The sequence below is a fragment of the Urocitellus parryii genome, chromosome 4 (assembly GCF_045843805.1).
Source record: "Urocitellus parryii isolate mUroPar1 chromosome 4, mUroPar1.hap1, whole genome shotgun sequence".
NCBI classification, from domain to species: domain Eukaryota; kingdom Metazoa; phylum Chordata; class Mammalia; order Rodentia; family Sciuridae; genus Urocitellus; species Urocitellus parryii.
This window is the reverse complement of record NC_135534.1, coordinates 190,419,783-190,444,323: the sequence shown is the minus strand read 5'-3', so window position 1 is coordinate 190,444,323 and position 24,541 is coordinate 190,419,783. Positions and strand designations below refer to the sequence as shown.

Here is a 24,541-nt window from a genome sequence, read left to right as displayed (position 1 = left end):
GTGAACTGTATCTGGCTTCCTTAGCTCAACATATGTCTGAGACTTGTACACACCACTGCATGCAGATGTAGACTGTTCATTCTCGTTGCTCTACAATACCATATGTCAATATACCAACATCCATTTATTCATTTTGAGTCAGTTTAATGTTGTATAACAGGCCACCTGACATTTTATGGCTTAAAATGACTTCTTATTTCTCACAATTCAATAGGTTATCTCACAGTTACTTCCCTGACTTTATCTGGACTTGTTCATGCAGCTACTTTTAACTGTTAAAGTTAGCTAAGCTATAAAATCAATGATAGCCTCACACCAATGACTTACAATAAATGCTGGTCTTCAGCTGGGGCACCTCGATTCTCTTCCATGTGACCTTTCTTACTTCAGGACTTCCTTTCATGGTAGCCTCAGGATAGGATTTCCTCCTCAATGTGTAAGCATTTATCAAGCCTCTGTTGTATAAAACTTAACCAACTGGTCAACTTACATGGTAAAAATCAAGACTCACTGGGAAGGGAGACAACATAAGATGCTAGGACATGTGATTAATTTGGGCCCAACAATGTAACATTTGACTACACACTATACTGATGGTCACTGGGCAGAGTTCAGTTCAGTGATATTATCAATACTGCTATGAACATTCTAGTACATTTATTTTGGTAAGTATATATTTTCAAGTGGAATTACAGAGCCATAAAATATGCATGTCTAACTTGAAATAGATACTGCCAAATAGCTTTCCAAATTGCTCGTACCAATTTAGATTACCATACCAATTTACACTTCTAATAGCAGAGCAAATTAACAGTCTACATTCTCACAGCATTTGACATTTTTTTTAAACTTTTTCCATTTAGCTATTTTAGAGGGCACACAATGATTCTTTTCACTTTGACTTAAACTGAGTGGCCTTTATTTCTTCCTGGTGCTAGGAATTGAACCCAGGGCCTCAGCACATGTTAAGCAAGCACTCTACCAGTGAGCTACGCCTCCAACACTTTTTTTGTTTTGGGTTTTTTTTTTTTTTTTTTTGAGACACAGTCTTGCTATGTGACCCTGGCTGGCCTTGATCTCCTGAATTCAAATGCTTCTCCTGCCTCCTACATGAGTATAACCCAACCCCCAAATGGCCATATTTTAAAATACTTCACATAAGCAACAAAGGAGAAAAATCTTCAAACCATGAGACTAAGAAAACTAAAATACAGGCAAATCCACCTAACTTAAATATGAACAAAAGAAAAAGAATTAGTTTAACCTTATGAAAAGGCACAATGAGAAGGAAGATTAAAAAGAACCAAATAATATACCAATAACCAATGAAGGTACATCACAAAAAAAAATTTTAAATGGCCATAAAGCAGGGGCCAGGGTTGTGGCTCAGTGGTAAAGTGCCCGCTTGCCTATCATGCATGAGGCACTGGGTTCAATCCCTGGCACCACATAAAAATAAAAACAAAATAAAAGTACTGTGTCCATCTATAACTAAAATATATATACATATAAAATATATGTATATATTTTTAAAATGGCCATAAAGCAGATAAGGATAATAAATTAATATTTCAAAATGAATTAAAGGAATTTAGAAAATGATAAAAGTTATGAAAGAGTAGCACAAATGAGAAACAGAAGAGTTAAAAAATTAGACTAGGGGCTGGGACTGTAGCTGGGGCTGCAGCAGAATGCTTGCCTAGCACGTGTGAGGCACTTGGTTCAATCCTTAGTGCCACATAAAAAATAAATAAAATAAAGCCACGCTGTCCATCTACAACTACAAAAAAAAAAAAATTAGACTAGCTAGATATACAAACAGCAATGACAGAATCCAGGATACAAAAAAAAAAAAGAAAGGTAAACAAAACTAGAAGGAACACTAGACTTAATAGATATCATGGAAAGTACACTGAAGAGTCTTAAATATAAGTAGGGGAAAGTACAAATATAAACATAAAGCAAACACAAAAACTGAGATAAAAGGAATTTGAAGAAGGTACAGATGTAAAGACAAGCACCAAAGATCCAACATACATATAATAGAATACCTGAAAAATAAAAATAATGAAACAATACTACAGAACTATAACTAATGAAAGTATAAAAAATATATTGAGGCTAATACAATAAAATGGATTGTATTTATGGGGAAATTAATAAAGAACAGTCAACATGCAGACATATTCTAGTAAAATTATTGCCTTTAAAGATAAACAAAAAAGTACTTTTGGCATCTAGGCAAAAAAGATAGTTATTTACAAAAAAAAAGAAAAAGAAAATCATGTTGATTTAGAGTTTGAAACACATTTTACCACCGAAATACAATCAAATAAGACCTGATAAGACAAGTAATGCATATTTTCTTTCATATGTATGGAAACTAAAGCAAATAAGCAAAAAGGATGACCTCAAAGTAAAAGAAGGACTGTTAGTGTACAGGAAGGAGGTTGGGGGAGGAGGACAACAGCAGGATGGACATGATCAAAGCACTATGCATGTATGGAAAGGGCACAGTAAAACCCTCAACTTGTATAACTAATATGCATTTAAAATTATATTTTATTTTTTGAAAAGGTTCATTCAACTATGACTAATGGACCAAATCCAGCACACTGCCTGGTTCTAAAAATAAAATCTTCTGGAACACATAGGATAGTTCATTTTCACACTTTCTATGGCTGCTCTTGGGATGCAATGACAGTTAAATAATTGTGACAGAGATCTATAACTTGAAAACTTAATTACTGTCTGGCTTTTCTCAGAAGTTTGCCAATCCCTAGAATAAAGTACATTTTTCAAGCTACTTGATGGAAGAAAAGGTGAGTCAAGTATTTTTATTTGGCCAAACTGGCCTTTCAAGTATAAAAGCTACAAATGAACAGTTTTTCATATTAAAAGGATATTTTTCACATGAGCCATTTGTGAGGATTTGATGCACTTCAGACAAGTAAATGATTATAGGAGCTTTATCATAAGGACTTGTGTTGCACAATGAATATATTTAACTGCAGAATTAAGACTTATTACAAAGGTAACAGCTAGGGTCATAGAGAACTGAGAAATCTTGGGGAGCAAGAACAGACTGATCTAGGAGTTTGTGAACAGAAAAAAGGATTGAGAATAACAGAGGAATCACCGAAACTCCTATGTATCTAGGGAAATGGATGGGAAAATGGATGGAAGGTGGTACCATTCACTGAGCTGGGGAGTATGAGAGAAGATACAGATTTGGAGAAGAAGATATTATGTCAAGTTTGGGACATGTCAAATGTGAAATACTAGTGAACTACCAAATGAATACGCCTGGTTGGTAGTTGGAATCAAAAGATTCTGTATTTCAGGAGAGACCCTATTAAATTCTCAAAAAAGGAATGAGTGAAATGACGGGATGGTGTAGAACTTATATAAAAGCAGCAAGACCAATATCTGAAATAGACAATCGAAAGAAACACGTCCTCAGAATTCACAAGAAAATAGCATTTCCATTGAATTTGACCATCATGACATTCTCTAGTGTTACAAACCAATTAAGAACCTTCAACTCTAAACCATTCAAAATATTTAAAAATAATGAATATGAAAATTGAAAAACAAAATAAAACCTTTAACCATCTACTTTAATTATTTTTAATAGCATATTATTGGGTTGATCAGATTGCTCCATTTTGGGGCCTGACAATGACAAACTGCCAAGAGAGTAATGATTTATAGGCACAGAAATGTGCCATGACTAAGGAGATGTGCCACAACTTCTACAACTGCAAGAGTTCCCACCCTGTCTAAACCATGCCAGCACCTCTCACAGGAGACGTTACAGTCAGCCATGTGCAACCAAAAGGTGGGGATCAAAAATGCAGACATGTCAGAAGTAATTCAAAGACAGTAGAGTGCACTATTCAAGTGTTGGAGAAATACAACACACTGATGCTATGGGCATAACAAGGAGTTTAACAAGTACAACCCTACCTGGCTCAAGCATCCTGGGGAGGAACTTTGATAAGTATGTTAACACCCGAACCCAAACACTTTACCAGTTTTTTTCTAGACCCAAGGTAGAATCATGAACTAAAGTTCACAATATCACACAACAGAGACTAAAATCATCAGCTTTGCTGAGGGAACACTTCAATCTTTGGATCTGTCCCCCCCCACCACCACCCCAGTATTAGAGATCAAACTCCAGGCCTTGAACATGCTACACAAGCTCTCTATCACTGAGCTACATCCCCACCCCTTTAAAAAAAATTATTTTGAGAAAGGTCTCACTAAATTGCTAGGGCTGGCTTCCAACTTGCAATTCTCCTGTCTCAGCCTCCCAAGTAGCTAGGATTATAGGTGTGCAAAACCACACCACACCCTGCAATCTTTGAAACCTTATTTTTTTGCACAAGGCATTCTCTGAACTTGTCTGTTGTAGTTATAAAACAATGAGCAAAACAGCTATATTTTCATTTTCTATTATATACTTCTCTGCTCTGTGTTCCTTTAAAAAACAAATGTGTTGGAGATATGGGGGGAAAATACAACATAAAAGATGAAACCAGAGAAATCACACATTTGAAATGAAGTATGCATGTATATACATAAAGCAAGAAGTGGGCAGGGGACAGGTATGTTATAGGCTCAGCTGCATTTCCCCAGATTCATCTGTTCAAGTCCTAACCCCTGGCACCTCCAAATATGACATATTTGTAATAAAGGCTTTAAAAGAGGCAATTAAGGTAACATGAAGTCACATGTGTGGAAGCTGATACACCTTTTGACTGATGTCCTTATAAAGGGAGATTAGGGCACAGCACAGGGAAACCACATGAAGACACAGGGAAGTAATGGCATCTATTGCCACAGTCTGGCTGGGCACAAATCACGAGCCACTGAAGCAGGAACAAACTTTATTTCTGAACTCCAACCAGCACACTCCACACACGCTCCCGGGAACTCTCCCCAAGCGGCTCCTCCAGGAACCACCAATCAGAAATCTCTCCTCTGGCACTTTCCCCAACCAATGTGAACTCTTCAGGAATCCCCGCCAGAGCTCAACCGGAACTCAACAGGAACTCTGCGAGAACTCAAAAGTCATCATCTTAATAGCTTAATAGCTGGCAAATCATCATCTTAATAGCTTAATAGCTGGCGTCACCTCTCAACCACTACTTCTGGCAAAAATGCCATGTGTCATCCCTACTCAGCTGTAGCCCTCAACAATCTATAATCCAAGACTTCAGAAGAACCCAACCCTGATGAAATCTTGATCTGATGTCTAGCCTCCAGAACTGTCAGAAAATAAATTTGGGGGACTGGGGTTCTAGCTAAGTGGTAGCATGTGTGAGGCACTGGGTTCGACCTTTAGCACCCCATAAAAATAAATAAAATAAAGATATCATGTCCATCTACAACTAAAAATATTTTAAAAAGGAAAAGAAAAGAAATTTTTGTTGTTTAAGCCACCCAGTGTGTGAAACTTTGTATGGCAGCCTTACCAAATGAACGTAGGCTGGGGGAGGAAGTGTCCTAACTGGATAAGAATCCACAAATATTATTAACTCTATCCTAAAAATATGAATTCCCAAAATAAAATAGGTTGTTTTATAGGTGGTATTATGCCTTACCCAATGCAATCATAAAATCTAAAAATCATAACAAATATTTACAATGGAAAAAATAAGAAAAATGTGAAAGGATACAATATTTACAATTAAAAAAGGACAGAAATATAAGCAGTGTCGGCTTTGAGGAAAATCAAGAAGATAAAGAAAATCCAACTAAAAAATAAAGTAATTCAAAAACAATCTGGTCAAGCGAGAGAAATTAATGGGGACAAATTTAGATAATTCTCTGGAATTAAAGAGTTGTGTTTTCAACAGTCACTAATATGCCATTAGGTAAAAATGTGAGTATGTAACAGATGTGATTCTGCTATCTGTATTTGGGGTAGAAATGGGAGTTCAAAACCCAATGGAGTCAAATGTATGAAAGATGATTTATCAAGAGCTCTGTAATGTTTGGAACAATCACTAAAAAAAAAAGAGTTGTGTTTTAATATTTGAGCCAAGAGAATCCTTAATGATTAACAAACAAAAAAAAATTTCAGACATCAAGTAAAAAGACATTTGCAAAGGGTTTTAGTGAAATTCTGTTTTTTTGATAAGTTTCTTTTCTTCCTTTTTTTTTTTAAACAAACATTTAATAGTTATTAGCAATTCCACACATACTACTTTGGACCTTCACCTAGAATGACAGAAGCTATAGATCTCAACAGAAGAGTCGGGTAGAGATGAAAGATATTCTCTAACTTGGAACTACAATAAGGGAAACCTGTTCCTTGGTGCCAGGCCCATCAAAGTTCAGGCAAATCAGAAGGAAAAAAAAAAAAAAGGCTAGAGTACAAATGTATCATTTTATGGTGAGATTTTTAATGTTTTTAAAAGTTTCCTTAATGTTTTAACGTCAATATTTTTTAAAGTTACATTTCACCTGAAGTTGTACAATTTTTTCCTTTTGAGATATATATTGCTTCCCTTTCAGTGTAAAAATATTACTGATATCACACCATCCCTTTGTTTTCTATAGTATTTGCATGAATGATAACATGTTTCTGAAATATATCCTCTTTGTCACTAGTGCCATTAGCATTAACAGTACAAAATATTGAAAAAGCTCTCCAACTGTTTAAGTGTAAGACTTTGCAAAACAAACTTGAATGCTGCTGTATAATTCTCTGGAAAAGCCTATTAAACTTTGTTGGCACTGGATACAAAATAAAATTTCAAAATTTGCATTTTCAGTACTTTTGCTTTCTTGACCTTTATTTGAATTTGAGACTAAGCTTTACCAAACAACAGAATTTACACAGTAACTAGCCAACCACAGTCCTCATTATGGAATCTATGCAGTGCATTTGTTACCTAGGAAACAGACCAGAGCCCAGGCAGAGTGCAATTTCAGTCTAGCAAAAGAATTCTCCAATCATGCTGGTAAATAAAGTCCATAAATCAACTAATCAGAAGCAAAGTCAGGAAGTATCACATAAGAGTTAAGCTCTATGGAAACTTTTTTAAAGAAAAAAGAGAAACCTGTGGGGCTTCTTTGGGCAACTATGTAGATCTCTTAAGTAAATATTATGAGCAGGTTTCTTTACAAACACAAACTGTCATAAAATAAACTGTTCAAAATAAATGGCTTCTCTCCAATCTTCAGCTTCTCCATTTTTGACAGTATTTAAAAGAAAAAGCTTCTTTGGAGCCAGCCTCATACATCTGGTACCAGAATATTAATCCAAGAATGAATTCTGCATTTTCAGCAAGCAGCCTGGGCTCTTGCTGTTTTTAAACAATGCAGGTTAAAAGAAGCTGGAATAAGAGTTGACTTCCACACCTCTCAGGTCAGACCTGCTTCCCCATCCGGCTATAAAAACAACATGAAAAAAGGACTTGAAAGTCAAAGATCTATTATAAAGAACAAAACTGTTACTTTCCAGTTTTCTATTTGATTATTACCAATACTAACACTAATCATTTGATGGTTCCAGTTATCAAAGCGGCTATTTTTAAAGTATCCTTTAATGATATCGGCAATATATTGGTAATTAACAAAGAAGAAAATGCCAGAAAGATCTATGGATTTAAAAGCTGATAAAATTTAATTGCAGGGGCTGGGGATATGGCTCAAGTGGTAGCACGCTCACCTACCATGCATGAGGCACTGGGTTTGATTCTCGGCATCACATAAAAATAAAAATAAAGATATTGTGTCCACCTAAAACTGAAAAATAAATATTAAAATAAATGTAATTGCGGACAGCTTAGTGTTGTCTTAAAAATCTGATGTCAGCTGTATTTTAAAATCCAATTTTACACAAATCCAAAATTTTCTGGAAATATTATTTATTTATAAAAATGTAAAAAGCAACAGGAAAAAAATTGACCTGTGAAAAATGGAAGATATGGCTAGGGTTGTGGCTCAGTGGTAGAGTGCTTGCCTAGCACCCATGAGGCACTGGGTTCAATCCCCAGTACCACATAAAAATAAAAAATAAAGATACTGTGTCCACCTAAAAATAAAAAATAATTTTTAAAAAAAGGAAGATAATTTATATCCCTTCCTGAACACCAATTACCAAATGGGAAATAAGTTGTATGTAATATTTTCTAGAATGTTTCACACAAACACCTAAAACAGTATTTACATATCAATTAAAAAAAACCTAAAAACTAGATATTATCTTTTAGGCCACATAAAGGCACTATAGTGCTGATCAAGAAGACTGTCAGGCGCAACTACAATTTCCCAAACCAATTCTCAATACAGGCCACACTTTGTTAATGTTTAGTTTACACAGTGACTCTTTATTAAATCTTATCACTACCACTGACAGTCTGGTAAATGCATAAACAAGCAATTCAATTTGTTAGCTTATCTTTTCTAGTACTTCAACCAGCTTAAGAGCCAGAATTCTGAGAATGGTCTAGAACTCCCTTCCACAATTCATGATAAAGCCACACATAATTTTAGTATCTCTCCTCTTTGGACTATTCATAATATAAAGAGGTGTGGGAAGAACATTGGTCAAGGGCCCTACCAGAGCCACTCATTAAGCTCTGTGCAGAGTTTAAGTTCATTTGCCTAATCTAGACAGAAAGTCACAGCAAGATCTATAAAATTTGATCACCTCAAAGAGTTTTGCTGGGTCATTGTTCCATGAAGCCTATTCTGGGTTTTAAGTAAAGTGTGTATAAATGTACAGTCAGGCATTTATAAAATGAGTCATGATGATAATATTAATCTATTAATGTAATTGGGGCAGAACTGAGGATAAAATTTTCTCCTAGAAAAAGATCACTATTTTAGGCATATTAAACTTTGGTATACTAACAAAAATTAGTTTGCCTAAATAAAAATGCATTAAATTGTATTTTTCTGATTAATTTCTTCACCTTACTTGATGGAAATTTAAATAACAAGTATATTTCTACTTTTTTCCCTTCAAGGTTAGATGATAATGCTTTTCTGAAAAGAAACTCCACTTGCTCCAAATGCCTATACCTATAATTGTCCAATTTTGCTCCTCAAAACTGCTTTTAAAAAAAAATCTCCTTGGTAACTATCAGATTTAAGTTTGTCGATATGAATTCTCATATAGTAAAAGAAAAAAGTTTCCAGAACTAAGCATCAGATTGAGATTAATATAAAGATAAAACTCCACACCTACATTAAAAATCTGAATCCGTCAAATTCATTTTCTGGATGCTTACTGCACTTCATTTATTATTTCAGCATCTACAAATATATAGCAACTGTTTACAAAACAACTTAGCCATCTAAGAGATCAGAAATATCACCCTACGGTACTTTTCAAAATACTATACATAACAACTTCATCGTTGGTTATATTCGCAGAATATATAAATGCAGTCAATAAAATAAGGGAAGTATAATCATAGGGGGAAAAACTCAATTCTAATATTCACGTTCTCCCCATATGTGAAAGATCTCATATCTTCAACCAGTGAAGGGAGGATTTTTAGCCTAAACAGAAGGCTAGAACCTTGCTTATTGCACTCCAATATAACCCCCACCACGGAGGCTGTCACTACCTGTCTCGTCTGTAACAGTACCATATTCTCATGTTAATCCTAACTGTGTGTGTGTGGCGGGAAGGGGGGAAGGACAAAACTTTACTCCAAAACTTCAAAACAAAAACAGAAATGTAATCGTAAAAATCGTAATCACACTCGTTTTTCCAAGTATCAACCTAACCTTTTTCAAAAAATTGGCTACAGAAAGCCAAAAGCAGCCTGTGATTTGGGTCTTATTTTGATTTGATGTTGGTCAGCCCAACGTCCTCCTACCCCGGGGACTACGTTCCTTGATATATTTGATAACAAACACAAATCACTGTGCGCAGCCTCAGATGGGGGTGGGGGACGGAAGAGCCTTTCGGAGAAAGCCCTCCTCCGTTAGAAACAATAAATAAGGGAGCGCAGCGGTGCACGTTCCTTCACACACGCCCCAAACGCACCTCGGCGAGCCTCCGCGGAGGGAAACAAGTCCGACGAAGCCCTGAACCACCTCTCTTTCTCCATGACCATCTCGGACTTGGAAAGTAGGAGGGCAGACCTCTTCTCCTCCTTCCCGCCCTCCTTCCCACCTCCTCAGACCCGCGAGCAGGAGCAGGGAGCCAGACCCCAACAGCGCGCCCGCGGCGGCCACGGGAGATGCCAGGCGCCTGGCCCGGGAAACGCCGCCGCCCGCTCGCGAGCCTTCCCGCCCGCCCGGTCTCCGCCCCCAGATCCAGCACCCCGAGCCCGCGGCCGCCGACGTCCGGCCGCGGGGTCTGTGCCCTCGCTCCGGCCTCGCTGCCCCAGAGGAGACAAAAGGAGGGTTCAGCCGGGTCACTGCGCGGCCGCCCCCACACAAAGGGGTTCCCTGCCCGGGTCGCCGCGTCGGCGCGCTAGTCCCCGCCCCGCGCGCGGGTTCTCACCCACCTGCAGGTGTCTGTGCGTCTGTCCATAGGAACGCGGGCGGCTGGGGGCCTGCGGGGGCCGGGCAGCCCCGGCTGGACGGGGCGGGACGGAGGGGAGGGGGCAGGAGGGCGGCCGGAGGGCCGGGCACCGAAGGCAAGTGGAACGAAGAAAGCGCCCGCGGGCGGCGGAAGGCGGTGCTGGCGGGGGGTCCGGGCGCCAGCCTGGCTCGGCCACCAGCGTGCGCCGCTCCTCGCGCCCCGGGCTCCGCGCGCCCGGCTCGGAGCGCGGGGGGCGGGGCGCGGGCGGGGCGGGGCCGGGCGCGGGGCGGGGGCTCGGACCCGGGGCTCCAGCCGGCACCGGAAGCGCGCCGTGGTCGGCGAGACCCACAGGAAGTGTGTAACGACACCTCCTACGACGTGCACCGCGCTCGCAGGAGTCGCTGTCCGGAGGTGGTGCGGACCGACCGTCCTGTAGCACACGCGCGCGCTGGCCGGAAAGGTTTGGGACAACCCGTCGTACGCGCGCGGGAGTTAGTTCCCACCGCCCGGACAGGTGTGGAAGCCACGTTCTGAGGTGCCCAGGCCCGCCGCCGTCACACACCGCGGGCCTGAGGTCCCTGCTGTCTTCTAGTGCCTCACACCCCAACCTAAAGCCGGGAGCTGACAGAACCTGCCCCGTTCGTGACGTGCGTGGCACCTGTTATGAAGCACCGAGTAGAGTCCTCTCCACACCCAGGGATGTGCTGGAACACTTCTGTCCGACGTTCGACCACACAGCTGACCGTCACTGATGCCCCGTGGAGATGTCTAACATTCACCTGTGACACACCTATCCCACCGAGGGACGGGGACTGTTTAGTAGCATCTAAAGCTCACACCAACTAATGTTAGAGCACCCCAGGGACACCAGACCACTCTCACAGGACAGGGCACAAGAGAGGCAAGATGGGACCTTTATTTTATCTAACAAAACACTTCCACAGCACTTACTCAAGAACTTAATATTAATTTATTTAAATCTAAGAACTCTAGGAAGTGGGTGCTGTTAGCATTACCATTTTTTGAATAAGGAAACTGAGGCCTAGAAAAATTAAGAAATCTGTTCAAGATCATATAGAAAGTAGCTAGAGGGAAAAAAAAAAAAGTAGCTAGGGGAACCCAGATTCATCCCAGGCAGTCAGGCTCTAGAGCCTATGCTCTTAATTCCCGTTATATTCACAACTCTATCTTCAAAACAATGTTTGCAAGGGGCTGGGGATGTGGCTCAAGCGGTAGCGCGCTCGCCTGGCATGCCTGCGGCCCGGGTTCAATCCTCAGCACCACATACCAACAAAGATGTTGTGTCCGCCGAGAACTAAAAAATAAATATTAAAAATTCTCTCTTTCTCTCTCTCTCTCTCTCTCTCTCTCTCTCTCTCTCTCTCTCTCTCTCTCTCTCCACTCTCTCTTAAAAAAAAATAATGTTTGCAATATGCAACATTTGCAATATGTCTGATGAACCTTATGTGATGCCCACATCTTGGCCTCACTCCATCTAGTACAGTAAAGCCTTAGTTACTCTTACCTTTAAGGTAGGTAATGGAAGAGTTTGAACAAAAGAGAAAGAATCCAAGGTCATCCCAAATCTGGACAGCTAGCTTGCACTGCCCCGTTAGTAAATTATCTTATATGTCAGCCCTTCCCAATCTAGAGCCCATTCAGGTTGATAATACCATCCCATATCAACACCCTTCCTGGACTAGAGTGAATGAAATTAATGTGTTAATGTTTTTGATACTTTTGAACAAAAAACAAACACAAATCTCATAGTTAATTGCTACATATTCCAAAAATGTGATCCTGTGGAGAAATTGGAACCTTTGTGTACTATTGATGAAAATGTGAGAAGGTACAGCCACTACGCAAAACAGTATGGAGGGGCCTCAAAAAATTATAAATAGAATTACTGTATGATCCAGTGAATCTCACTTCTGAATATATCCAAAAAAACTGAAGGCGGGGCTGGGATTGTGGCTCAGGGGTAGCACGCTCACCCAGCGTGGGCGGGACCCAGGTTCAATCCTCAGCACCACATAAAAATAAAGGCATTGTGTTGTGTCCATCTACACCTAAAAAAGAAAAGTAAATATTAAACAAAAGAAAAAGAACTGAAGGCAAGGTCTTAAGAGTTGTCAGCACCCTATGTTCACTGCAGCATTATATACAATACCCAAGAAGCCACCCTGCCAGATGCGTGGAATGGATAAAGAAAATGTGATATATATTTACAATAAAATATTATTCAGTGCTAAAAATAGGAAATCTGTCACATGCTATAACATGGAGAACTTGGAAGACATTGAGTGAAATAAGTCATTATATATATGCAGCTGAGACCACATACATACACACACACACACACACACACACACGTGTGCACCTGCCCAACTCTTGTTTTAATTTCGTTTTTTCTTTAATTTTTTCCCCGTGTGCTAGGTATGGAACCGAGGGCCTTGAGCAAGCACTCTACCACTGAGCCACATCCCCAGTCCCATGGCTTCTAATTTGGTCTTAAAGTCTCTCTATAGAGTGATCATAGCTGAAATGGCCACCTATTTTAGGAGAGTCCTGACCAGAGGAAATTTAGGTTCAAGTGTGTTAGATAAGACATAATGGGGCTGGGGATGTGGCTCAAGGGGTAGCGTGCTCACCTGGCATGTGTGTGGCCCAGGTTCCATCCTCAGCACCACATACAAACAAAGATGTTGTGTCCACCAAAAACTAAAAAATAAATATTAAAATCTCTCTCTCTCTCTCTCTCTCTCTCTCTCTCTTAAAAAAAAAAAAACGACATAATGAGGTGAAAACAAAATGGATGAAACACAAATTTATTACTCCCAGATCCTAGGAAAGTCAGAAGTGCTGACAGATTGACATGAAGTCTGGGGGCAGGAAGCAGCTCGTTGAAGCAGGTAAAGAAGAAAAAGACGAGAGGTTGGGAAAAGTGAAATTATTGGACTACGCATTTATTAAGGACTACAGGCATTATGTCCTAGACTTTCTGAGGGAGTTATGAATTGGCTGGTTTAAAGAAAATACTTGCAAAAAGGGAGAATTTATTTACAGAACTCTGGTATTGACTATTAAGTTTTATCGTGGCCAGCAGCTGTGGGATACGTTGGGTTTGGGATCACTGGGATGAGGGAAAAGTTGGTTATATCACAAACTACCACACAGGGAGAGGAAGTTTTAACTAGGTCAAAGATGACAGGGTACAACTGGGTTCCAGATAACTTATATCAGGCCTAAAAATGGGTATCTAAGCAGCAACTGTATTAATGACACTGCCCCAATGCTATAACACTGTTTGTCAGCTTTTCATCACTGTGACCAAAATGCCTGACAAGAACAAGTTAGAGGGGCTGGGGATGTGGCTCAAGCGGTAGCGCGCTCACCTGGCATGCGTGAGGCCCGGGTTCGATCCTCAGCGCCACATACAAACAAAGATGTTGTGTCCACCGATAAATAAAAAGTAAATATTAAGAAATTCTCTCTCTCTCTCTCTCCCTCTCTCACTCTTAAAAAAAAAAAAAACAAGTTAGAGAAGGAAAAGTTTAATGTCCCTGATAGAAGAAAAGGTTAGCTCTGATTTACATATTGTGGGGTCGGGCTCCAAATTCCTTAATAGGACACCCATAGCACAAGAGTTAATAACAAGAATCAACAAATGGGACTTACTTAAACTAAAAAGTTTTTTCTCAGCAAGAGAAACAATAAGAGAGGTAAACAGGGAGCCTACATCCTGGGAACAAATGTTTACTCCTCACACTTCAGATAGAGCCCTAATATCCAGAGTATACAAAGAACTAAAAAAATTAAACAATAAGAAAACAAATAACCCAATCAACAAATGGGCCAAGGACCTGAACAGACACTTCACAGAGGAGGACATACAATCAATCAACAAGTACGTGAAAAAATGCTCACCATCTCTAGCAGTCAGAGAAATGCAAATCAAAACCACCCTAAGATACCATCTCACTCCAGTAAGATTAGCAGCCATTGTGAAGTCAAACAAGTGCTGGCGAGGATGTGGGGAAAAGGGTACTCTTGTACATTGCTGGTGGGACTGAAATTGGTGCGGCCAATTTGGAAAGCAGTATGGAGATTCCTGGGAAAGCTGGGAATGGAACCACCATTTGACCCAGCTATTGCCCTTCTCGGACTATTCCCTGAAGACCTTAAAAGAGCATACTACAGGGATACTGCCACATCGATGTTCATAGCAGCACAATTCACAATTGCTAGACTGTGGAACCAACCCAGATGCCCTTCAATAGATGAATGGATAAAAAAATGTGGCATTTATACCAATGGAGTACTACGCAGCACTAAAAAATGACAAAATCATGGAATTTGCAGGGAAATGGATGGCATTAGAGCAGATTATGCTAAGTGAAGCTAGCCAATCCCTAAAAAACAAATGCCAAATATCTTCTTTGATATAATGAGAGCAACTAAGAACAGAGCAGGGAGGAAGAGCAGGAGGAAAAGATTAACATTAAACAGAGACATGAGATGGGAGGGAAAGGGAGAGAAAAGGGAAATTGCATGGAAATGGAAGGAGACCCTCATTGTTATACAAAATTACATATAAGAGGTTGTGAGGGGAATGGGAAAAAAAACAAGGAGAGAAATGAATTACAGTAGATGGGGTAGAGAGAGAAGATGGGAGGGGAGGGGAGGGGGGATAGTAGAGGATAGGAAAAGTAGCAGAATACAACAGTTACTAATATGGCATTATATAAAAATGTGGATGTGTGACTGACGTGATTCTGCTATCTTAGTTATGTTTTGAACAACCAATAAAAAAAAAGAAGAAGAAAATACAGCTGAGCCGATATAGGGTTGACCGTGAACACCAAACAGTGAATTTATTGACCAAATTATTTTTCAGAAATTAATTGAAAATTTCTTTTTTTCTTTTCTTTTCTTTTCTTTTCTTTTCTTTCTTTCTTTTTTTTTTTTGTAGAAGGCAGGCAAAGGAAGGAAGGAAGGAAGGAAGGGAGGGAGGGAGGGAGGGAGGGAGGGAGGGAGGGAGGAATGGATGAATAAAAAGGAAACACACAAAAACCAAAACTACCCTGAAACAAAAAGAAAAGCACTTTTATACCATTTCAGGGACTTGACTAATGACCCAAGTGTGTCATCTGAGATGGAGTGTGAAGGCTGCAGTCTCTCTGAAGGCTGTGATACAAATCGGAGGGAGCTTGCTTTAAACATCAGTGCATATCCACCGGCACCCAGTGGTATAGGCATCCACTTCTTGCATTCTTCGTCTGACCTAAGCAATCTATAGGTGTTATTGTTTTGTGTGTGTGCGTGTGAATTCTCAAAGCTTTAGAAGGGAAAGCAATAAATTGTTTTCCAAAAATAAAATAAACTGAAGCAAAATAATACAAAAAAAAAGAGAAGGAAAAGTTTATTTTGGCTTATGGTTTCAGAGATTCAATTCATGGTTGGTCAACTCCACTGCTGTGAGCCTGAGGTGAGGTAGAACGTCATAGCAGAAAGGTATGGCAGAAGAAAACTGCTCAGCCCATGGCAGCTGAGAAACAGGAAGAGCAAGGAGCCAGGGACAAAATGAAACCCTCAAAGGCACACCCCCGTGACCTACTTCCTCCAACCACAACCACACCCCACCTGCCCACAGTTACCATCACATAGCCCAACCAAATTATCAATCCATCAAATGGACTGATCCACTGGTGAGGTTATAGCTCTCATAATCTACAATCATTTCACCTCTGAACATTCCTGCATTGCCTAACACCTGAGCTTTTCTAGGGACATTAAAAATCCAAACCATAAGAAACATGGATGAACCTTAAAAACATACTAAGGAAAAATTAGTCACAAAAGGTCCTACTTGATTCCATTTATATGAAATATCCAGATCAGGCAAATCAATAGCAAAAGAAAGTAGGGTTTTTTTTAAATATATTTTAAATAGAATACATACTGCAATTAGTTGAATTACATTAATATTTTCCTGAAGATTACTATATCTGAAAAGCTAGTTAACAAAATGAAAAACTTTATTCCATTAGCTTTTACAAGCAGTATTTATTAAGCAGTTTACTTGTGTGAAAAGCAGATATTTTCGATAAAATAAGCTTACAAAAATCCAAAACATTAAGATTTACATTAGTATACAATCCAAAATTTAAAATTTTAATACAAATTAGCTTCAATTTATATCAGAAGAAGCTTTGTAAATGATCAATTTTACTGCTTTATCCTGATTGGTTGTTCATAATATGTACTTTTCTTACTAGAAGACAATGAAAGAGACATAAGGCTCAGAGGAAAACCCCTCAAAATATAGAAAACAGAATGTCTTGGAAATCTACTTAGTGAAGTCTATATTTGATTGGCTACCTGGTTTTGTTTTGTTTTGATTTTTAAGTAGCTATACCATTTTCGTACTTTTGTTTTTTTCAGCACTGGCAATTGCACCCAGGTAATGTTCTACCACTGAGCTATATCTGCAACCCTTTTTTATTTTGGGATAGCCTCTTGCTAAATTGCCCAGGCTAGCCTCAAACTTATGGTCCTCCTGCTTCAGCCTCCCAAGTCACTGGGATTATAGGCATGAGCCATTGCACCCATTAGGCTGGCGCTTTCAATTCGATTTTGAGTCTTATTGAATCTATTTTTTTCCAGAATAGACATGCACATTTTTAACATACAATAGGGAAGACAACAACATTAGATTTTTAATTGTTGAGGTTTTTTTTTTTTTTTGGTTTTTTCTTTTTTTTTTTTTTTTTTTTTTACTTTTTATGCGTAGCAGTCAACATTTTTGTTCTTTGCCATCACAGTCTGGAATTCATCTGATTCATTAGTTTCTCCAATTTGATTGCTAGGGCCATGTTTCCTTTAATCTTCAATTTTCCTGACATGAATGCCACTGTTGGTTTTAGTTTTCCTAAAATGAGAAAATGAGAGAGGTAAGCAACTATTTAGTGCCCTTAGGGATGTATCACTTCAAGAATATGAATCATAAAAAGACTCTCTTTTGAGTTCTAAAACTCTCAGAAGCATAGAAATTTCTATTACAGCCTTTTATATCAGTATCTAGGGAATTTCAATTCCTAGATTTATATGTTAACAAAATCCTATAACACAAGAGGTAATGTAAAAAATATCAACAATCAGCAAAGATTATGACAAAAAGCTGAAGATGGAATATTTAAACATCCTCTAGTAGTTCTACACTAAAAGAAACATGGTGGGGCAGGGATTGTAGCTCAGTGACAGAGGGCTCGCCTGGCATGCATGATGCTCTGGGTTCAATCCTCAGCACCACATATAAATAAATAAAAAATAAAGTCCATCAGCAACAAACAAACAAACAAAACAAAAAAAAGAAGTAAAAGAAACAGAGTCCAAGTAAATTCTGGTAAACAAATACTATCATTGTTTAATTTTCCAATCTATTATAGTTTAGCCCTTTCAACGTTTAAATTCGGGTAATTAAATAGTGTAAATGCATAAAATATTTTAAGTGACCATTAAATATAATGTATGGACACAGAAGTATGTGCTAATATTATTTCAATCCTAGAAATAGAAATGCCACAGTATTTAAAAAATGTGAGTGTTAAAACACATGAACAAAGGGATGAACCGTAGCTAATAAAGAAGATAACAAATATTAGCTCTGTGGAGAGAAGGAGCTATCTTTTTTTGTGGGGATGGGGACGGGATACTGGGGATTGAACTCAGGAGCACTCAACCACTAAGCCAGATCCCTAGCCCTATTTTGTATTTTATTTAAAGACAGGGTCTCACTGAATTGCTTAGGGCCTCGCCTTTGCTGAGGCTGGCTTTGAACATGCAATCCTCCTGCCTCAGTCTCTGGAGCCACTGGGAGTACAAGTGTGCACCACTCCACCCGGCTAGGAGCTTTGTTTTTTATCTGCTATTTTATTCCAGTGTCACTCACAGTCTGGCATACAGTGGAATTCATGAAAAGAACTGAGGCTCAGGAGAGGATTTTGACTTGCCCAAGGTCACATATTGTGTATGTAGAACTCATTTACGATTTCCTGCCTTATTGTATGCCAGTTTATATGTTGCTCATATGTCCTAGAAGACACGCTACATGTCCATGCATTAGTTGCTCACACCCTCCACCCAGGTACCACATACAGTGTACAGGTTAATGTATTTTGTACATCTATTAGTAGACGCCTTTAAATTATTCTAAATAAGGGTTACAAACCCTCATAAATTGGTTACAGATGGAAAGAATCAAGTCCCCTTCTTTTTTGAGCTGTGCCTCTCTAAAAGAAAATGTTAAAACATCTAAACTTATAAATAATAGAAAGAATAACACTCACTTACATGGAAGATACTGAAAGGTCTTTATTCTTTGAAGAAACAAGAACAGCCCCTCCAAAAACTTACAAACTCTACCATCTGGGCAACTGTGCTCACTGCTCTGCCACTCTATAATATAGTGAAGTCTATCAGTACATAACACAGCTTCCAATCAGCTTTATAAAGCTTTGTCCATGGATGAATGGATATCATGAGACCAAAAAAAAAAAAAAAAAAAAGCAAAAACATGGATAAAGGCGACTGAAAGAGGAAGGATGCATGTGCAGAAGAAAGAAAACTAAAACAAGCAAAGGAGACCAGAAGCACAGGAAAGATGGGAAAAAAAAGAGGTGGGGATGAACAAAGGAAGGGGAAAGAGGGAGGGCAAAGAGAAAACCAAAGATAGTAAGAGATGGGAAGAGGTGAGTGGAGCAGAGTGAGGAAGAGAAAGGAGGCAGCCAAAGAAGAAAACCATTGGAAAACAAAAGTGAGGTCTTGAAAATTAAAGTTTTGATTCTTAATATTAAAATGCAATAGAAAGTAAGTTGATCTCCTGGAAAGTAAAATAAATTATACAATAGAAAAAAATGATGATGAAATCACATCTAACCTTTTCTTCAGAAATATCAAGGAAATACTATAAGAACATTTCAAGGACCCAAGCACCCAGGAGAGTCAGAAAAAACGACCAGGCTACTTTGAATCACTGTGAAATTTGGGAACACCACAAAGATGAATCTGATTCACTTTCAGAAAGGGCAAGATTAAGAACAAGAATAGGATCAAATTCTCAACTGTAATCTTAGAAGATGGGAGTCAAAGCTTCAAAATTCTAAGAGAAAGTGAATTTCAACTCAGATGTCTCTACCCGGCCAATCAATCAAGATTGTTAGTAGAATAAAAATAGCTTCAGAGACATATAAAAAGTACCTCAAACATATCCTCTCACATAGCTAGAGGAGAACATGTGTCGCCATAATAAAAATGTAAACCTAAGAAAGAAGACACGAAATCCTGGAAATAAATTCAATGTTGAGGAGTTAACTGAACTTCTAAGACAACAGCTGTGGAGCAGCTTGTAGATCTACAGTTCAGACTGGAACATGAAGACAAAGGGCTCCAGGAAAAAGTAGCCTGAAGGACAGTCTGACACATCTGACAACAGAGCAACTGCATCAAGTAGTTGTGAGGGGGAAAGCCCTGAGAAGATCATAGGAAGGCTTTGCTAAGTACGTATGTGTCCCTCCAAATTCCGTATCCTGAAGCCCCAACACCAGTGGGACGGTGTCAGGAGGTGGGGTCTGTGGGAGTTAATTAGGTTTAGATGAACATTTGAGGGTAGAAATTCCATGGGAGAATTAGCACCCTTATATAAAGGGGCAACAATTCAGTAGCATTTAAATAGTCACAACATTGTACACAACCACTGTTATCTTCCTAGTTCCAAAACATCTTCTTTATCCCAAAAGGAAACCCTATATGGATTTCACATCAGTAATTCCTTCTCTCTCCAGACCCTGACAAATACCAATTAACTGTTTCCAGAGACTTACCTACTCTAGATATTTTATACAAAGGATTCACACAACATGAGATCTTTAGTGTTTCACTTCTTTCACTTAGTGTAATGTTTTCAAGGTTCATCCATGTTGGATGAACTTCCTTTTTATGGTTGAAGGTTATTCCATTGTATATAGTGTATACATGGCACAAGTTGTTCATTCATCTGTTGATTGACATTCGGGTTGTTCCACCTTTTGGTTACTGTGAATGGAAACTTTGTGAGCAACACATGTGCCTTTATTTATTTATTTATCGAGTGTCTATTTTCAAATCTTTTTAAGAGTAGAAATACTGAACCACATGTTGATTATATATTTAGATTTACCTATACATTTACAGGTTTAACTAAACCCATATATCTTAAGGTCAACTGATCTTCAACAAGAGTGCCAAGACCATTCAATGAGGGAAAGAACTGCCTATTCAATGGTTTTGGGATAACTGGATATGATATTCAAAAGAATGAAACCACTGGAAGCTACTGGAAAATGTGTATCAAACCATATACGAATTTAATTCAAAATGGATTGTAGACTTAAATCAGAGTTAAAACTAAAAATTCTTAGAAGAAAATTTAGTGGTAAATATTTAACCTTGAGTTTGGCAAAGATTCTTAAATATGACACAAAAAGCATAAGCAACAAAAGAAAAAATATATAAACTGGTGTCTATCAAAATAAAAACTTTAGCTAGGTGTGGTTGGTTGTACATGCCTATTAATTCCAACTACTCAGAAGACTGAGGCAGACGGATCACAAAAGCAAAATCGTCCTGGGAACTTAGCAAGATCCTATCTCAAAAAATAAAATAAAAAGGCTAGGATACAGTTGAGTGGCACAGCACTAGCCACTCAACTCATGTAGAAAGCCCTAGGTTCAATCCCCAGCACTGCTAATAAATAAATAAAAATTTAAAAATATTTGCTTCAAAATATTCATCAAAAAGTGAAAAAATGGGCTGGGGATGTGGCTCAAGTGGTAGCGCGCTCGCCTGGCATGCGTGCGACCCGGGTTCGATCCTCAGCACCACATACCAACAAAGATGTTGTGTCCGCCGAGAACTAAAAAAAAATAAAATATTAAAAATTCAAAAAAAAAAAATTAAAAAAAAAAAAAAGTGAAAAGATGAGCTAGGGTTGTAGCTTAGTGGTAGAGAGCTTGCCTAGTATATTCGAGGCCCTGGGTTCAAGCACCCGCCCCCAACCTGGGGGGCAGAAACAAATACACAAATAAAGGGCTACATTTCCAATCCTAAGCCTGCCTACCCTGCCTTTCTGCAAAAGCACAATAAAGGCTCTTGCTCACATTTAAAAAGAAAAAAAAAAGAAAGTGAAAAAAAAAAACTACAAAAAAATGGGAGAAAGTATTTGCAAATCACAATTTTGTAAATATACAAAGAATTCTTAAAACTCAATAACAAAAAGATAAATAACCTGGGCTGGGATGTAGCTTGGTGGTAAAGTGCTTGCCTAGCATGTGCAAGACCTTAGGTTCAATACCCAGCACCATAAAAAGAAAAGAAACAAGATGACAACCCAATTTAAAGATGAAGATGAGAGAGAAAGTTATACATATGACCAATAAACACATGAAAAAATGGAAAACGTTAGGTATTTTTAGCTACTATGTAAATGCAAATCAAAACTACCAGATGCAACTTCATATCCATTAGGATGGCAATAACAAAAAAAATAAATAAACAAAAACCCCATAAAATTAAAAAACAATAGGTGCTGATGAGGGCAAGGGTATGAAGAAACAGAAACCCTTATGCATTGCTAATGGAAATGTAAATAGTGCAGCCCCTTTGAAAAACAGTTTGGCAATTCTTTGAAAACTTAAATGTAGAATTACTATATGACCCAGCAATTCCACTTTGGGGAAGAGACCTATCACAAATGTCCACACAGAAACTTGCCTGTGAATGTTTGTAGGAGCATTATTCCTAACAAACAGTAGAAACAAACTAATTGTCTGTCTGCAGATGAATGGATAAACAAATTGTGGTCTATTCATACAATGGAATTTTACTCAGCCATAAAAAGAAATGAAGTGCTGATGCATGCTACAGCTTGGATGAACCCCAAAAACATTATGCTAGGTGAGAGAAGCCAGATGCAAAAGATCACATATGATTCTATTTATATGAAATAGCCACAAAATGTAAATCAGTAGAGAAAGAAAGCAGATTAGTGGTTGCCAGGAGGAGGCAGGAATGGGTAGTGATTACTTAAATGGTTCAAGGTGTCTTCTGGGGTGGTGAAGAAGTCCTGAAACTACAGAAGTGCTGGTAACACTGTGAATGCTTTAAATGTCATGGATCATTTCAAAATGGTTGTTTGCATGTGTGAATTTCACTTCCTTTAAAGAGAGAGAGAGAGAGAGAGAGAGAGATATTGAAGTACTAAAATATGCTACCTCAAGGATGAAACCTGAAAACATTATAAAACTAGTGAAAGAGATCAGTCACAAAAGATCCCATATTAAGTAATCCTATTCATATCTAGGGAAAGAAAGTTGATTAGTGGTTGTTTAGAGCTAGAGGTAGGAATAGAGAGATAGGGTATGAGGTGTTTTTTGTTTTGTTTTGTTTTGTTGGTGATGAAAGTGTTCAAAAAGCAACTGTGACAAACCACTGAATTATAAATCTTTAAATGGGTGAAATGTGTGAGTATATGAATTACGCCTTGATGAAGTCATTAAAATCAAAGCTATTGACATATAACAAGATACTGAATTAGTAATTAAAAATCTTCCCACAAAATCTGAGCTCCAAATGGCTTCACAAATTAATTTACAGGATACTAAATCAATACACAAAAATTAATTATATTTATGTGCATCAGGAACAGGTAATTCAAAAATAAAATTAACAAAACAATTCCATACACAATAACATAAAAAAGAATAAAATGCTCAGGGGAAACAACAACCATACTGGAAAAAATCATATCAAAGACTTTATCAAAACAAAACACTTTTGTAATATAAAATATACTACTATGAAAATGAAAAGACAAACCACAGACTGGGAAAGAGTATTTGATAAGGAACATATATCCAGAATTTATAAATACTCCTACCACTGAAAATAAAAAGACAATCTTGATTTCTTCTAATTCAATAATAAAAAGAACTCAATTTAGAAAGGAGCAAACTGTATGGATAGTTCACCAAATATACTATAAAACATAGGAAAGGATGTTCAACATAATTATTAAGGTTTTCCAAGTTAAATGTGAGTTAATGCTCCCTTCGGACGCACATATATAAAATTGGAATGATACAGAGAAGATTACCAATGGCTCCTGCACTAGGATGACATGCAAATTTATTTGTTCCATATTTAACAAATAAAAATAAGAAACCCATATGACATACTACTACATACCTACTGAAATGCCTATAATAAAAAAGATAATCATAAGTGTTGGTGAGAGGGGGGCTGGGGTCATGTGACTCAGTGGTAGAGCACTTGCCTAGCACATATGAGGCCCTGGGTTCCATCCGCAGCACCACATAAAAATAAACAAATAAAATAAAGGTATTGTGTCCAACTACAACTAAAAAATAAATATTAGAAAAAAAAAGTGTTGGTGAGAATGTGGAGAAATTGGAACCTTCATACACTGTTGTTAGAAATGTAACAATGGTGCAGCCACTTTACCAGTTTGATTGTTTCTTTTCTTTATTATTTTTTTTTAATAACTTTGTTTATTTTTTTAGTGGTGCTGAGGATTGAACCTAGTGCTTCACACAGGCTAGGCAGGCGCTCTACTACTGAGCTACAACCCCAGCCCTTGGTTGTTTCTTAAAAAGTTAAATCAACTTACCATATAACCCAATGAAATTCACCAAAGAGGAATGAAAATATACATCCATACAAATACATGTATGATGATATTCAGAGTAGCAATATTCATAACAACCAAAAACTTGAAACAATTCAAATGTCCATCAGCTGGTTAAGGGTATAAACGGTGTGAGGATAGAGATAGAGCTCTACAACAGAATGCTATGCACCCATAAGAAGGAAATGAACTGCTGAGACATGCTACAACGCAGATGGCTGACTCTCAAAAGCCTTATGCTAAGTGAAAGAAGCCAGGTGCAAAAGACTTCAAACTTTCTGATTCCATTTATACAA

At 38.2% G+C, this 24,541-nt stretch overlaps 1 protein-coding gene and 1 non-coding gene across 2 annotated transcripts in view; one reads left to right on the top strand and one right to left on the bottom strand.

The window, feature by feature from the left end:
* Positions 1-15,910: 15,910 nt before the first annotated feature.
* Positions 15,911-24,541, bottom strand: part of Hsdl2 (hydroxysteroid dehydrogenase like 2) — a 71,297-nt gene continuing 62,666 nt past the window's right edge. Inside the window, exon 11 of the mRNA XM_026391158.2 lies at positions 15,911-17,435. Coding sequence (XP_026246943.1) covers positions 17,323-17,435 — 113 coding nt within the window. The 3' untranslated portion in view covers positions 15,911-17,322. The remainder of the gene's footprint in view (positions 17,436-24,541) is intronic.
* Positions 23,642-23,744, top strand: LOC113184460 (U6 spliceosomal RNA). The gene has a single exon (XR_003300999.2). It is a non-coding gene; the product is annotated as a U6 spliceosomal RNA (small nuclear RNA).